The 16,077-nt window shown below is 43.9% G+C and overlaps 1 protein-coding gene across 3 annotated transcripts in view; it reads right to left on the reverse strand.

Annotated features, from left to right (window-relative positions):
- Positions 1 to 16,077, reverse strand: part of SHC3 (SHC adaptor protein 3) — a 163,654-nt gene that overhangs the window by 35,210 nt on the left and 112,367 nt on the right. For all 3 annotated transcript variants that reach the window (XM_008992779.5, XM_017971770.4, XM_054253670.2), the window contains 3 exons: positions 10,132 to 10,258; positions 4,083 to 4,233; positions 2,962 to 3,061 (listed from right to left, as the gene is read on the reverse strand). In XM_008992779.5, the coding sequence (XP_008991027.1) occupies positions 2,962 to 3,061; positions 4,083 to 4,233; positions 10,132 to 10,258 (378 nt within the window). The remainder of the gene's footprint in view (positions 1 to 2,961; positions 3,062 to 4,082; positions 4,234 to 10,131; positions 10,259 to 16,077) is intronic.

Raw genomic sequence — 16,077 nt, forward strand, 5'->3', positions numbered from 1 at the left:
TGTCTGGATGGACTTCACAGTTAGGCAATGGGTGTGCTGAGGGTGCGCCCAGGCTGTTCTGTCACCCAGACCCTGGGTGAAAGTGTCACCCAAACCAAGTTGCCTGAGAACGCCCGCTCAGATCCCTCTCTGAGTCTTTTTGCGTGTGTGCCCTGTCTCCAATCCTCTTACATAAACACGTTCACAAGAACACCCTGTGGTGTTCACATTTCTGGAAAGAGGGTGTCTTTCATACCCTATGGGCGGTGGTGTGTTGAAGCCAGCTCAATCCGGCTGGCAGGAGTTGGTTCAGGGCTTTTTAAAAATCGCTCCCAAGAGCCTGTGGCTGGACATTTGCCAGCACACCACTGTCTCCCAGCCTGTAGGTGTGAGAATGAAGTGTCGAGCTGACATTCCCTCGCTGGGGAACACTGCCTGCGACACCACGCACTGCGTTTCTGCTCTCATGTTTCTCAACATGCTTTCCCCATTGAAGAGTCGAGTCAGATTATGCGTCCTTGCTTAGTGACAGCTATTTGCAGTTTACACCTTTGTGTACATTGCAAACAAATCAGCCTTTAGAAAAGAATTTCACAAACAAAATTTTTAAAGGAGAAGGTCAAGAGCCCAAGTGCATAATCTTCCTGACTGCCCTTTCCCATGGTGCTGAGCTGGGGCATGAGGACACGTGCCTTGGTGACACCCGGAGTTCATGTCCACTGGGAAGAGTATCTGCCTGCAAATTAATAAGTGACATGCTAATTTGTTCTATGAAAAAAGGTCTTTATTTATTTTATTTTTTGAGGCAGAGTCTTACTCTGTCACCCAGGCTGGAATGCTGTGGCACGATCTCAGCTCACAGCAATCTCCACCTCCCAGGTTCAAGTGATTCTCCTTCCTCTGCCTCCCGAGTAGCTAGGATCACAGACAGGTACACGCTAACATGCCTGGATAATTTTTGTGTTTTTAGTAGAGACAGGGTTTCACCATGTTGGCCAGGCTGGCCTTAAACTCCTGACCTCAGGTAATTCATCTGCTTCTGTCTCCCAAAGTGTTGGGATTACAGGCGTGAGCCACCGCGCCCGACCTATTTATTGTTTTCAAAGAACGGGAAATGTATTGAGAGCTCTGAGTCTGAAATTCCAGGCCCGAAGCTCATTCTGCTATATCATCTGTTCTCGATCTGGCTGGAATCACTTGAATATACCAAAAACAAGACCTGTTTTAAAATAAACCTGACATATTTTACAACAGAGTAAATATCTAACAGAAATAATGTGTCCCCTTTATTCTTTAGCAATTATTGTATGGCTATGCACATGTACGGAAGTACATACATTGTATGTACTTTTAAATACATTGTATGGAAGTACATTTTAAATGTATATAGAAAGAGGATAAATAGCCCATAGTGAAAATGTCCCTCTGGCAAAGTTAGGACTCTGATTTGCTATTTCCAGCCTATTCTGAGGTAGAACATATGGTGGCTTCTGCCAGGCCTTATGTTTTATTGACTGGGCCAAAACTGTGGGTCTTCCTGCATCTGGGGTAGGCAAGACATGAAATTCTCTTACATAGAGGAAATTTTTTAAATGCATGGTCATTTGCTTCCTGGCATAAATAGCTATAATAAGGGAATAGCCTTAACATTAAACCAATAAATGTTTAAATTTAGATACATAGAAGCATCAGTTGCATCCCCCTTCAGACTTTGTAGACTTAGTAACCAGTATCCCAGAGCTATTAAAAGAGTTATAATTTTTTTTTGAGAAGGGAAGAAGGTTAAAATTAAAAGGCATTCTTAAAGGATTGATAGACTAGCTAGATTGAGATCTGAATACACTCATACACAGTTGTATGTGTATATATAACTGTCTAGAGAATAAAGGCTTATGTGAGCAATTAGCAGTTATTTCTTAGATAGTTGTATCTAAATTATTATAGCTATACCTAAAGATATTTGAACTAGCTACCTGACTTATAGACAGTTATATGGACATTCGTGTTTCTTTATGTATTTTTTATTTTTTCATCATCAGGTGGAATATGATGGACATGAGTTTCAATGTGTGATGTAGGTGCATGTTATTACATTTTTAAGATACAGAAGTGTTCTCTAAGAGTATCCAGGGCCTGTGAGAGACTTATATCCCTAGTGCCACCTCTGCCTCAATCCCCAGCTTAGAGTAGGGGACTTCACAGTTCCCCCAAAGCTGATCCTGAGTAAAGGGAAGGAGAATGAGATAAGGAAGGAAAGGCAACAATTTGCTGTAAGAGTCACTGGGGGTCAACCTCAACCTTCTAGTTGCCTCACGAGTTCCTTTCGGAAACTGGGGTAAAGGTACACCTGAGAAGTCAACTTCTGAGTGCCCTTGGGCACAAAGGCTCTGCCAGCATGGAGTGTATAGTCTCAGGCACATGAGGCAGTGAGCACAGACAGGGTGTGAATTTCCTGAAGTTGCAGGGAGGCACCACCTGATTGGTGCCAGGAAATCAACACCATTGCTTCTTTTTTTTTTTTTTTTTTTTTTAATGAGATGGAGTTTTTGTCTTGTTGCCAGGCTGGAGTACAATGGTGTAATCTCAGCTCACTGCAACCTCCACCTCCTGGGTTCAAGCGAGTCTCCTGCCTCAGCCTCCTGAGTAGCTGGGATTACAGGCACTTGCCACCACACACAGCTACACAGCTGATTTTTTGTATTTAGTAGAGTTGGGGTTTCACCATGTTAGTCAAGCTGGTCTCGAACTCCTGACCTCAGGTGATCCTCCTACTTCAGCCTCCCAAAGTGCTGGGATTACAGGCATGCACCTCTGCACCCGGCCACATCATTGCTTCTGTTTCTATGGTCTAGTCAGGATTCTATAGCAACACACACAGCAACTATTTCCAGGGCTCACTCTGTCAGTCCACAGGAAATAAGCGACCCAGTGGTGAGCATGTTACTTTTGACAAGTGTCTTTTGCGTTTCTCAACCATCTCACCTTGCCTCTCACTTTGCCTGAAAGGCGTTTGCTGCCAGTCTTCGCCAAAGGTGTCTCCTAAGTGTCTTCCCTGGTAATAAGTCTGCTCTTTTCCTGCAAACTATAGACACATGTAAATACAGAGAATGAAAAACTTCTCTTCTAATTTCCCCATTTTTGAAAGCCACAGGACAGTTGGCAGATTGGATCCTCAAGGGGATCACATCCTTTGTTACACCCAATTTTCCCTTCATGCCTCACGGTTGGCATTAAGATTTAGGAAATAAATTTGTGTGGGTGTGAGGAAAAGGCTGCATCTCCATCAAAACTACACATGCCCCCCCTTGTTTTCATTACCCCCACCACCCCTCCCAAAGTGTGACTGCACATCAAGCTCTTCCATATGTACGTCCTAAAATAAATCTCAATTACAGAGTATCTATGTGTCAGAACACACTTCCCACATAACACATACGCCCATGATCATTTACACTTGGGCAAGTCCACTCTATAAACCAGGAAATTTCCTCCAAAAAACTGGGAAATTCCCTCTCAGTGTCAGATCCCTGAGCTCAATGTCATTTTGCCATTTTTAGTGGTGTCATTATCATTCCCATAAGGTAGTAATGTTAAAAATTTCCTCGAACAAAAGAGAAAAATCATAACTCCAGAAAGCAATTGGCTTACTATAATTTTGAGTTGGACATAAAACAAGGGAATGAATAAAATAGAAAACTCATAAAATTCTCATATTTAGGGGTCTATATTCACTCTCTTTTTAGAGAACCCAATGTCTCCCAAGCCTCTTTAAAATCTTAAATTCAAATAAAGAAATAAATAAAATCTTAAATTCTCTCTTTCCCTCACTGAGATCACAGTATGATGGAATATGTCTGAGGGAAAATATCCTCAGACTCATATCCCAGGAATCACAACACAGTTCCTAAGCGTTTGGCTAATGCTTTATGATGTTAACACAATGCTTTTTCTCATCTGCATGCTTTATGAAGTCCAATGAGAGAAAATTCATGATTTTCAAAAATGGAACAGAACATCAGCCTGAAATAAAACCAAAGGAAACAAAGTTGAATTAGCCTCCAGCCTCCATTCCTTATAAAAGGAAAAAAGCCTGTAAGACTTACCTGGGCTGTGTCGGAAGCATGGGGTCTGGGTTTCAGCCGAGCATCAAGAAAGCCCCCTGGAGGAGGCATCTTGCTTGGGATGCTGTTGTAATACGGGTGGTCTGAGCCATCTCCCTCCTCTTCCGTCCATGGCTCATCCAGACTCTGCATTCTGTTAAAAGAAGATTTCCAAGGGCTTTAGCCAAAAGTTGAGCTTACAGCCAAGATCAACAAATCTAATGTTAGTGCCTGTTATCAAGAAAAGAGAGTTTAGTCAGTGCCTCCTCAACCATCTAGGTCTCGTGCATAAATGAAAAGCAGATGAGTCGTTTAGCAAACTCTCTCTGCCATATTCAGTTTCACTCACTGGAACATTACAGTCATGTTTGAAAGAAGTCCTTTTGTAAGAGTACATTTTACTTAAGAAAGAAATTATGCCTAAGGGTAGCCAGCTCCTCAGAGGACAGCATACATTTCAGTAAGCCATGAAATTTATCCAAAACAAAACCAAGCGCAAAATGGAAATTTAGTGATACGAGGAAAAAATGGTAGAATAGGAACCTCTCAGAATTCTCCCTTCTGCTATCCGGAAAAAAAAAAAAATGTTGTGGTTCGAAAAACATTATCAAGAAAGTAAAAATACAAACTACAAAATGGGAGAAAATATTTGCTAACATACATCTTAAAAGAGACAAAGAGACATGTATCTAGAAAATATAAAGTACTCCTACAACTCAACAATAAAAAGACAACCCGATCTTAAAAATGAGCTAAGGATTTGAGCAGACTTTTCTCCAACGATACACAAAAGGCCAATAACCACATGAAAAGATGATCGACATCATTAGTCATCAGGAAAATGCACATCAAAACCACGATCAGAGACCACTTCAGTCCCACGAGGGAAGCTATAATCAAAGAGATGGACAAGAAAAAGTGTTGATGAGAACATGGGGATATCAGAACCCTCACACATTGCTGATGGGACTGTAAAATGGTGCAGCCACTTTGGAAAATAGCTTTGCAGTTTCAGCATGAACATATGACCTCTCCCAGGTATATACATAAGAATATTGAAACATATGTCCACAAAGAAACTTGTGTACATCTTCACAGCAGCATTGTTCATAAGAGCTAAAAGGTAGAAGCACCCAATTGTCCATAAACTAATGAATGGATGAACAAAGGGTGATATATCTATACACTCAAATATTATTAACAGCTCTAAAAAGAAAGAAATACTGACACATCTGATAACATGAGTGAATCTTGAAAACATTCTTCTAAGTGAAAGAAGCCAGACACATACAGTATGATTCCATTTCTATGAAATGTCCAGAATGGGCAAATCCATAGAGACAGAAAGTAGATTAGTAGTTGCCTGGAAAGCAGGTGGTGGAGAATGGGGAGTGTTGCTGATGAATGTAGAGTTTCTTTGGGGGGTAATGAAAATGTTCTGGAATTAATGGTGATAATTGTACAATTTTGCATATACCAAATCTACTGAATTGTAAACTTTAAAAGGGCAGTTTATTATATATGAATTAATTATCAATTTTTAAAATAATAACAAATGGAGTCTTAGTGGCATTTGATTTGTTTTTCAATGTCTTTTTTGTTTCTGTGTTGAAATGCCCTTGGATTTCTGCAAGGAAAATCCTCCAAGAAAAATCAGACTATACTAAAAAATCCACTGATAGATAGATTGATTGATTTTTTGAGACAGGGTCTCACTCTGTCGCCCAGGCTGGAGTGCAGTGGTGCAATCACGGTTCACTGCAACCTCTGCCTCCCAGGCAAGCCATATTTCCACTTCAGCCTCCTGAGTAGCTGGTACTACAGGTATGCACCACTGAGCCCGGCTAACTTGTATTTTTAGTAGAGGTGGAGCTTTGCCATGTTGCCCAGGAGACGGTCTCACACTCCTGGGCTCAAACATCCACCCACCTCGGCCTCCCAAAGTTCTAGGATTATAGGCGTAATCTTGTAATCCACACCTGGCCCGAAATCCATTTATATAAAAGTACTATTTTTTTCTGAGCGTGGTGGCTCATGCCTGTAATCCCAGCACTTTGGGAAGCCAAGCCGGGCAGATCACCTGAGGTCCGGAGATCGAGACCAGCCTAACCAACATGGAGAAACCCCGTTTCTACTAAAACTACAAAATTAGCCAGGCGTGGTGGTGCATGCCTGCAGTCGCAGCTACTCGGGAGGCTGAGGCAAGAGAATTGCTTGACCCGTGGAGGCAGCGGTTGCCGTGAGCCGAGATCGCACCACTGCACTCCAGCCTGGGCAACAAAAGAGAAACTCCATCTCAAAAAAAAAAAAAAAAAAAAAAAAAGATGCAGCGAGGTGCGGTGGCTCACACCTGTCCCAGCACTTTGGGAGGCCAAGGTAGGTGGATCACGAGGTCAAGAGATCGAGACCATCCTGGCCAACACGGTGAAACCCCGTCTCTACTAAAAATAGAAAAAAAATTAGCCGGGCGTGGTGGCGCGCGACTGTGGTCCCAGCTACTCCGGAGGCTGAGGCGGAAGAATCGCTTGAACCCGGGAGGCGGAGGTTGCAGTGAGCCAAGATTGCACCACTGCACTCCAGCCTGGCGACAGAGCAGGACTCCGTCTCAAAAAAAAAAAAAAAAAAGTGCTATTTTAAATTTCCAGTTGAAGATGGGCAATGGATCTCTCCCCCAAAGCAACAAAGCTGAATGTATCAAATCCTCATACTGCCAGGAAATGTTTTCCACTTTGGAGACTCATGGCCTGAGGTATTGAGTAGAAAACCCAAGAACTTTTCCGAAACAGAAGCTCCTGCCTTGTTGGCCCCTGAGATCTCAGCATCCCAGGAGGAAAACCTGCCAGTTCCGCCACAGATCGGGTCCCCAGAGAACTGGGCTGGAAAGGCTACATGCAAGGTGGGTTCTCTTATGCTCCCAGGCTGCCCCCAGCTGGAGGAGTGGAGCTGGAATGGAGGGCAGAGCAAGTCCAAGAGGTCCCCCTTGCCCCACTGTCAGATAGTAGGCTGCGGACATCAGAGGCCACTGCAGGATAAGGTGAAGCAGGTGTCAGGTCACCGATAGTACGAAGCTACAGGCAGGGCCTCTTGTCACTGTTCTGCTATAAAAATGATATGCTAATACTTGCATTTGGAGGTGACAGTTTTCTCAGTGCATAAGATCCTATTACATTTTCTTTCCCCCAAAGTCCTTCAAACTTCACTATATACGAACACGTACAGAACTTCATACTTTACGTACACTCCATACCAGAGGAGTATGGCAGTTTAATTCCCTCCATTCATTTTTTGATGTATTATCTTTTGTTTGTTTGTTTGCTTGTTTTTGAGACGGAGTTTCACTCTTGTTACCCAGGCTGGAGTGCAATGGCGCAATCTCGGCTCACCGCAACCTCCGCCTCCTGGGTTCGGGCAATTCTCCTGCCTCAGCCTCCTGAGTAGCTGGGATTGCAGGCACATGCCACCATGCCCAGCTAATTTTTTGTATTTTTAGTAGAGACGGGGTTTCATAATAGCATGTATCTGGCTTTTATGCAACAGTTCAGAAATAAAGGAAAGCACAGTAATTAATATGAAACATGCGTTCTCCGTGAAGATTAAATAAGTGTTAACCTTTTGAACTATTATGTTGTCAAGTTTAGCCTAAAGCTGCCTCCTTACATATTTAAGTTTGGCCTAAAGGTTTCTCCGTACATCTTGAACTACAACAAGTGGAGTGTAAACAGACGGTAGTCTACTCTTGTGTCAATCACCAAGTTTTGGCCAATCAAATGTAACCAACTGTTTGAGCCGTGTTCAAATAAGGCAAATGCCGAGCTGTAACCAATCCAGCTGTTTCTGAACCTCACTTCAATTTTCTGTAAGTCACTTTCCTTTTACAGTCCATGAATCTTCTTCCACCACATGGCTGGGCTGGAGTCCCCGAGTCTACTCTGGCTGGGAAGGCTGCCCGATGCACTAATTGTTCATTGCTCAATAAAACTCCTTTAAATTTAACTCGGCTGAAATTTTTCTTTTATGATCAATTACACGTTTCCTTTTTAAATAAATTTGTCAGACTTAATTGGATGGATGCATAGATACGTGATATTAAAAGTAAAATGTTAATGGTAGAAGCTAGATAGTGGCTATAAATTCTTTGTGTATATTGGAACATTTGTATTATAAATGTTGCTGGGGGTGGGGGATAAGCTTGACAAATACTGTGAAACACAACCCATACACCTGGACCCTACCCTGTCCTCAGATATCCTGGAGATGTGTATAATATTTGCGCATTTTTTGTTGTTGTTCATGTGTTTGATTTTTTGAAATGGAGTCTCGCTCTGTCTTCCAGGCTGGAGTGCAATGGCACAATCTCAGTTTACTGTAACCTGTGTCTCCCAAGTTCAAGTGATTCTCCTGCCTCAGCTTCCCAAGTACCTAGGACTACAGATGTGTACCACCATGCCCGGCTAATTTTTGTATTTTTGGTAGAGATGGGATTTCATCATGTTGACCAGGCTGGTCTCGAACTCCTGACGTCAGGTGATCCACCCATCTCAGCCTCCCAAAGTGCTAGGATTACAGGCATGAGCCACTGTGCCTGTACTTGTGCATGTTTTCATACTGTTCCCTCACATGTATTTATCCATATAGTATATATGCAATCATTTATGTTTTTAAAATTTTCACAAATGGTTCGTATCCTTTTGTAACTTGCTCTTTTCAATTCCATTATAAATTTTAAGATTTACGCCGGTAGTACATGTATATTGGTGAATTCTTATTAACTACTATGCCCCATTATACACAAAATAAAACATTTGTTTTCCCTCTCTCCTACCTACATTTGGGTTGCTGCTACTGTCTGCCTCTAATTCTTCTATACGCATCGTCCTGTCCCAGCTTGCTGAAGTTTCTTTCTTCTTCTTCTTCTTTTTTTTTAACATGATGGCCATAAGGGAGAATTGAATTCTAGCATTTTCAGCCTCTGGAGTGAAGTTTCTAACAACGTGAAAAAAGTGGGTCCTTCAGAGGCCCCTCCAAAATGAATGTCTTAAAGGGAATTTCCCAAGGAAAGAGGAAAAGAAACGAAAAGTCTCTCTGAAGAAAGGCAAAGATTGAGAAGGGCGATGAAAGAAGCCTTCATAATCACGAAAGCAAAGGTAGAGTCTGCCTCTAGGACTAAGGCATAGAATGTGACTTTAGAAGTTTGAAAAAAAGTGTAGAGTAAATTTAGGAACAGTAAAGTTTTATTTATAGTGAACACACCATTAGAATAGATTTTCATTATGCAAGCTCAATCAAGGACAGAATATTGAACGACCAATATCCCCCATGTTACTTTTCTTTTAATGCTTGATGCTGCGTGGAATATTCTTACAACCTAAGACAACTCAGTGATAGAACCTGAACATTTCTATAATAAACTGAACATCTCCCAGTTCCTATTCACAGTCACTATTTTGTTGAACACTTACAAAAAAAAAAAAAAAAAAACCTGTGGTGCCACTCTTATTCCTATTTCACAGATCAAGCTGCGGAGACACAGAGAGTTTACAGAACTTGCTCAGGGCCACAGGGAAGGTAAACAAACTCCCAAGCTGTTAAGCTGCAAAGGCCAGTGAGGTGGAAACTATGCGGGCAGCCAGCACAGTGCCTCACGGAGGGGACTTCTTGTAGCACGACTTTGGCTAATCGTGACGACAAGGACAATGGGACACACAGAACTGGTGGTGACATAGACCCAAAGAGGTAACATATGGAAGCATCACATGGCTGCAGTGGAAACAGAACAAAAAAATTTATAATGAAGTCGCTTTTCGGTAACCTTGGCGACTGTCACTATAGTTTCAAGAAAATGTTTTTCTACACATTCAAAGCATCATCCATATGTTGGCTTCCATCTGTTGGTTTTCTGTGCCATATCCCGACACCGACCAGGTGTCTCCAAGCCCAGGAAGCCCTGTGATTAATTGTGCCTGTCCAGAGCATGGCTCAGGGACGCGGATTTAAGAGGAAAGGTCATAAAACCCACAGAGGCTATTGCAAATGGTGTCACAGCACTACTCACCGGTCATGGAGAGCGGGAATCTTGGTAGGACACTGCAAATACTGCTTAAACCGGAGCTCGAAGGCTTGTCCTATGGAGCCAATGACATCCTGGGCCAGCCCATCGCAGCATTCCAAAATGTGACAAGCTGAGAAAGGAAGTGACATGGGCCTATTAGAGATAAATACTGGTGCTCCCTGGGCTCTACAAAGAGCCCTTGCTGAGGACAGAGGGACAGCGAGGTGCATGCTTCTTCCATTATAGTCCTAGTAGATCCAACCGCAGCTTTATCCCTGGGTAGGGAATCCTACAGTTAAACATTTCACAATAGGCATGCGTTTCTTAATAGCCTATTGTCTACAAAATTATAGGCTTCATTGTTAAAAACAATTAAAGAATTTTCAAGTTCAATTGGATAGCCTTCATTTCTTTAGTCTATTAAGCATCAATTCTGACGTCAATAGGGAAAAATTGTTTAGGAGACTTTAGCATGACAAAGAGCCTAATCTTGGCATGAACTAAGTCCCTTTAAACCCATGAGGCCTTAAAAAATGGGTTGAAACCAGCATCTGTTGAATGAATCTTGATTTATTCAGTGGACTGAGAGCAAGTTGTTTACTTATTTCTTAGTGGAGGTAAAGTGTTGACCCCCATATGTGGCTACTCAAAACAATAAGCAAACCTTTGAAGATGAATATAAAGAGATATTAATGATCAGTTTGCCCATCCCAACAACATAACGCGTCTACATAAATTTGAGACTGGATATTCATGCAGATTCTCAGAAAACCGGTTTGTGTCAAGAGTAGATAGAAGTTAGGGGTGGCGATGGTTCAAAATGAGGCCACTCCGAGGCCGGTGGTGAGGCCTGGAGCAGTCCTTATGCTTGAAGCAGGCACCAGCTGTTACACAAGGACATGCTGTCCTAGTGGCAAGGCTGCGGGATTATCTATGGGAAACCTTCAGAGAGAAGAGGGCCAGTCTCTGCCTCATAACAAAGTACTTTTTCTCCAGAGTACTGGAAAATATCTCTGCTCTCCAGACCCATGTCCAGAGTGCCCTACCACAGGCGTCCATGTGTCCCTCCTGAAGGAGCCACAGGGCTGTAGCCATAATGAGGCTAGCATGATCTTTTTACAAATGGGATAAAGGAATTCTCCCTGGGGAAGATGACAGCTGCTTCTCTCACACCCCACCTTTCTCCTGCAGACAGTCGTATGCCAAGGAGCGTTCCTCCAAGAGCTGCGTTGATCCCTGCGGTGAGGAGGATGTGTTTCTTCATGACTGGTTGTTTCCCAGCCCTGGCAATGATTAGGGAGACACTGAACTGTGCCCTCTCTGTAGGAGAAGCCAGTATATACTGGAAAGAGGAAAGCTGTCCGGGAGGGGACAGAGAGGCAGATACTGCTGCCTCTGCACAACGTGGAGCCTCTCAGTGGAACACTGCACTGGGACTTCACCCAGAAGGCAGCCGGCCAGGCCCTGGGACCTCAGCTCCTTCTCCCCCAGACTCCAGGGCAGGGTGACTTCTGTGAACACATGAAATGTAGTCCTTTGAAAGAGCAAGTATGAATGTATTGCTGCTTTGGGTGGCAACGCAACTCCGTGGATACAGCCATCCTATTTTAGATATAGCCAAAACATTTGTCTACAGAGCTTCAGGCTTCCTGGTTATCTTTTGATTATTGATATTATTTTAGTATTGACATTATTATTTACTAAGTATTGCCCCAGGTAGTCACAAAGCAATATTAAGCAGCTGTTACAGCTGTGCAGGTCATTGACTGATACGAAGGCAACATCTTTCCAGCTAAGAAGGAAGGAGGAGTCCAGGCCTGAGCGAGGGAAAGCCAGTGATACTTCATTCCCCCAACTCCGTCCTGTGGTTTCCAGCCACACCCTCCTGGGCCAGCCGTCCAGCATCAATACTAGCCAATGGGACTGGCTGGTCAGTGTTTTGGAGAACCAGAAAAAAGACTGGAAAAGGGTCAGAAAGGGTAGCCTTTTTTTTTTTTGAGGAGAAAGTAGGTACTCTCGCCTTTAAGTTGGAGAATGAAGAATATGATTTATTGAGAATGGGCTGTACAGTCTCATCCACATGCCACTAGCCTTCTACACACCTGAAAGCACAAAGCGTGGGGAAGAGGCCTCTGTGGGAAGGGTCCAGAACATTTGGAGCAGGTCAGGGCTCAAGGAAAAAGTGCGCTAGCGTGCTGAGAAATGGGCATGTTGCTCTAAGTGACTAAGAGGGACGCAGGCCCTGCAGATTGTGAGCAGACCCATGGAGTCTCAGGAATTAACTCATGCCTGCAGCTCCTGGAACCTGCCAGAGTCCTCAATGAATGGAGAAAACAAGTCACCTATTGCTTTGGTTTAAGGATTCCTTCTGTAAAATGACCTCTACATGTTCCAGAAACTCACTCCAAATCCAAAATTAAACTGGGACTTTGTCTTTCTGGGCCTGGTATTTCTTCTGAGAGTATTGGCACTTAGCTGAAAGCCACTGTCTTCTAGCCTTCCCTGTGTGATTTGATGTGTGCACCAAATAATGAGGCCTTCCCCAGTGGCAGTCATCAAGGCTGCTGGGCTCTGCTGGGCTTCACTTCTCCCTGAGGACATAACACAACCAGAGATATCATCACAAGAAATGGAGAAGAAACCAACGAGAGAGATGTGCAATGCGCTGGTGCACAGAATCAAGATCCCAAATGATGCAAAGTCTAAAACATAGCTCAATGCAAACGAAGGTTAGCAAAACAAAATCCCACCATCCTTCTCATCTGGGGAAACTGCCCTTTGGAAAAACTCACACCAACAGCCTGCAATAGTTGTTTACTTAAAAGCAGGGCTCCTTTCCCAACACTGCTTTCTCTCTTGCTTAGCACCAACCAATTAAAAAAAAAAAAAAAGCTGAAGCCACTCTCTAAGAGAACTAGCCCAAGCTGCCCCGGAGCAGCCATCTGAGCAGTGACATCAGCAAGGGACTCTCAGCAGGTCATGTCGCAAGGACTACTCCATACCTGAGATGGGCAACTTGAGAGCAAACCACTCCCTTAGGAATGTGTTGTGGCCCTGCAGTCACAGTGTAGGAGCCAGGGACACAGTGGCCTTCTACCATATGGTAGCTCCTGGCATGTCAACTCACATCTCCCACTCCCTGAAGAATAGTTGACAGTGGTGGATGAGAAGGCAGTGTTTAGCCGCATCCCAGTCTGCCAGACTGCCAGTTCTCAGCTTCCTCATCTCCCCAAATAAGTCCAGAGGTTAGTAGCTGCTCCCAGCTTGGTGCTCAGGGCTGCCCCTTGCCATCTGCCAGCCGCAACAGGGCCTCCCAGTAAATTGGTGCCAATCTTGTTCATCTGAGCATGCTCTCAACACCCTCCCTGTGACACCTATTCTATGAGTCAGGGTGGGCAAGTTATGCCACAGTAAGAAACAATCCCAATGTTTTTAGCTGAAAACAACCATTTCATTCTGGCTCTCTCATTTCTGGACGCCTCTCTAAGGCAGACATCCTTTCATGGTGCCTCAGTGGCCCAGGCTGCTTCGATCCTTTGATCCTGGATCTCAACACAAGGTCTTTCCCACAACCTGCAGAAGAAAGAGACACCAGGGCCTTGCACCAGGACCAAATGCACCTTCTGTTCCGCTTTCAGCCCATGACACAGAACTGTCATGGGCTTCTCCCAAGCAGAAAGGGGCTGGCATGTGCCATCTTTTTTTTTTTTTTTTTGATGGGGTCTCACTTTCTTGTCCAGGCTGGAGTGCAGTGGGGCAATCTCGGCTCACTGCAACCTCTGCCTTCCGGGTTCAAGTAATTCTCTGCCTCAGTCTCCCAAGTAGCTGGCATTACAGGTGCCCACCACTACACTCGGCTAATTTTTGTATGTTTAGTAGAGATGGGGTTTCACCATCTTGGCCAGGCTGATGTTGAACTCCTGACCTTGTGATCCACCCGCCTTGGCCTCCCAAAGTGCTGAGATTACAGGAGTGAGCCACTGCACCCAGCCTGGCAGGTGCCATCTTCTGCAAGTTTGGACGGATAGGAGAGCAGGTTACTAGGAATGCCCATCACACCCACTGAACCCCTTCTCTAAGTCACAGGTGTCCATGCTGCTTCTCACTCATACCTACCACAAAGAACTTTCCAACCATGCATCCCCAATTAGTGTCTATTTATAAATTATGAATGTACATTCCTGTATTAATATTATGTGTATTATAAAAATGTCCTTAAAAAGATATCTTTTTATCTTCAAAAAGGATAAAATAGAGAGAATAAACATTTAAGCTGTCTCTTTAGCCCTGAAGGCATTACACTGTCAGTCAGTATCTCAAGACACAAGCACATTAGGTGTGATCCATCATTATTACAGTGGATAAAAATTCATCTTTCCATCCTGGAAATCCACTTCTTAATTGTCTTGAATGGAAGGGCTGATTTCTTACCTTACATGAGTAATGATCAGAGTTTTTACTGTGAAATCAGCCTGTGAAGTTTTCAAAGTGGAAGTAAATGTTATCAGCTCTTCCATTCATTTCTTTCTTCTTGCTTGCTTTTTTTTTTTTTTGACAGAGTTTCACTCTTGCCATTCAGGCTGCAGTGCAATGGTGTGATCTTGGCTCACTGCAACCTTTGCCTCCCGGGTTCAAGCTATTCTCCTGCCTCAGCCTCTCGAGTAGCTAGGATTACAGGCACCCACCACCACACCCAGCTCATTTTTAGTAAAGACAGGGTTTCATCATGTTGGTCAGGCTGGTCTCGAACTCCTGACCTCAAGTGATCTGACCACCTCGGCCTCCCAAGTGCTGGGATTGGAGGCATGAGCCACCATGCCCAGCCAGCTCTTCCATTTCTTTCCTGTTTGTCTGAGTTACCATGATGAGTATAATCCCTAATGTACAGTTTCTCTCTGAGAGGTTTAGTTCAGTTAAAACTATTTCACACAAGCTGAGAACTCACTTCACTTCGCCACTGCACCCCACATCCCAGCACATGGGCTGGAAGCAGAGCACCCTGCCCGCTGCGCAGCCATCTTGCCCCTCCTCTGCTATTACAGGCTAAGGCCATCCTCAGTTTCCAGATTAGAACTGTGAGCCGATGCTCCAGCCTTCATGTCCCTCACAGTGGGCTGTTTCCACACTTCTGGCATAGGCCACTGCCTTGGCGAGCTTTGTGTGAACAGCGGGACCCTGCCTGAGCCGGGGAAAAAAACTTCTGGGTATCCATGCTCCACTTTCAGGAAGCCATACCCCAGCTCCACACTTCACTGGTCCCAGGTGCTGTCCATCGGCCTCCCCAGGGTGGCTTGGTTCCTGCAGGAGTCCATCTGGGGTTGTCCAGTAGCCGCTATCTAGAAACCAGTACCCTCTGATTCAGCCATATCCAGAGCAGCTGGCCAGGGCACAGGGAGCCTTGGAGACAGTCGAAGTCACTACTCAAATGAGGAAAAGTTTTGCTGAACAAGGTCGACTGTCTTTTCATCTTAGAGATCTGATAACCCACACCCCTTAAAAGGAATATTGAAAACTAATGAATTCTCCTGGAGAGATGAGGGTTTCTCAATCTCAGCCTGCTCAGCCAACCATAGTTTGTTTATTCAATGTAGCCATGCACTCTGAATTTATCCAGTTTTCTTTTCTTTTTTTTTTTAATCAGAGATGAGTAAGAAAGCCAACATTCAGCCACCCTGCTAGGAAGAGTTCCTTAGTACTTGTCCTAGTCCCAGATAGGGCAAATTAAATTAATAAGGATATAGCATTTTGCACCCATCAGATTTGTGGGAATTGAAAAGTCTGAAAATGCCAGTTGTTGAACAAAAATAGCCCTCGTATACTACTCATGGATTATAAAGTAAAATGACCATTTCAGAAAAGCTGAAGATGTCCAAAACAGTGATTTGGCCTCCAGCTACATACTCTAGGGGAAATTCTCGCAAGAGAGTACAAAACAAAATGTACACAATA

The sequence above is a fragment of the Callithrix jacchus genome, chromosome 1, assembly GCF_049354715.1.
Source record: "Callithrix jacchus isolate 240 chromosome 1, calJac240_pri, whole genome shotgun sequence".
NCBI classification, from domain to species: Eukaryota; Metazoa; Chordata; class Mammalia; order Primates; family Cebidae; genus Callithrix; species Callithrix jacchus.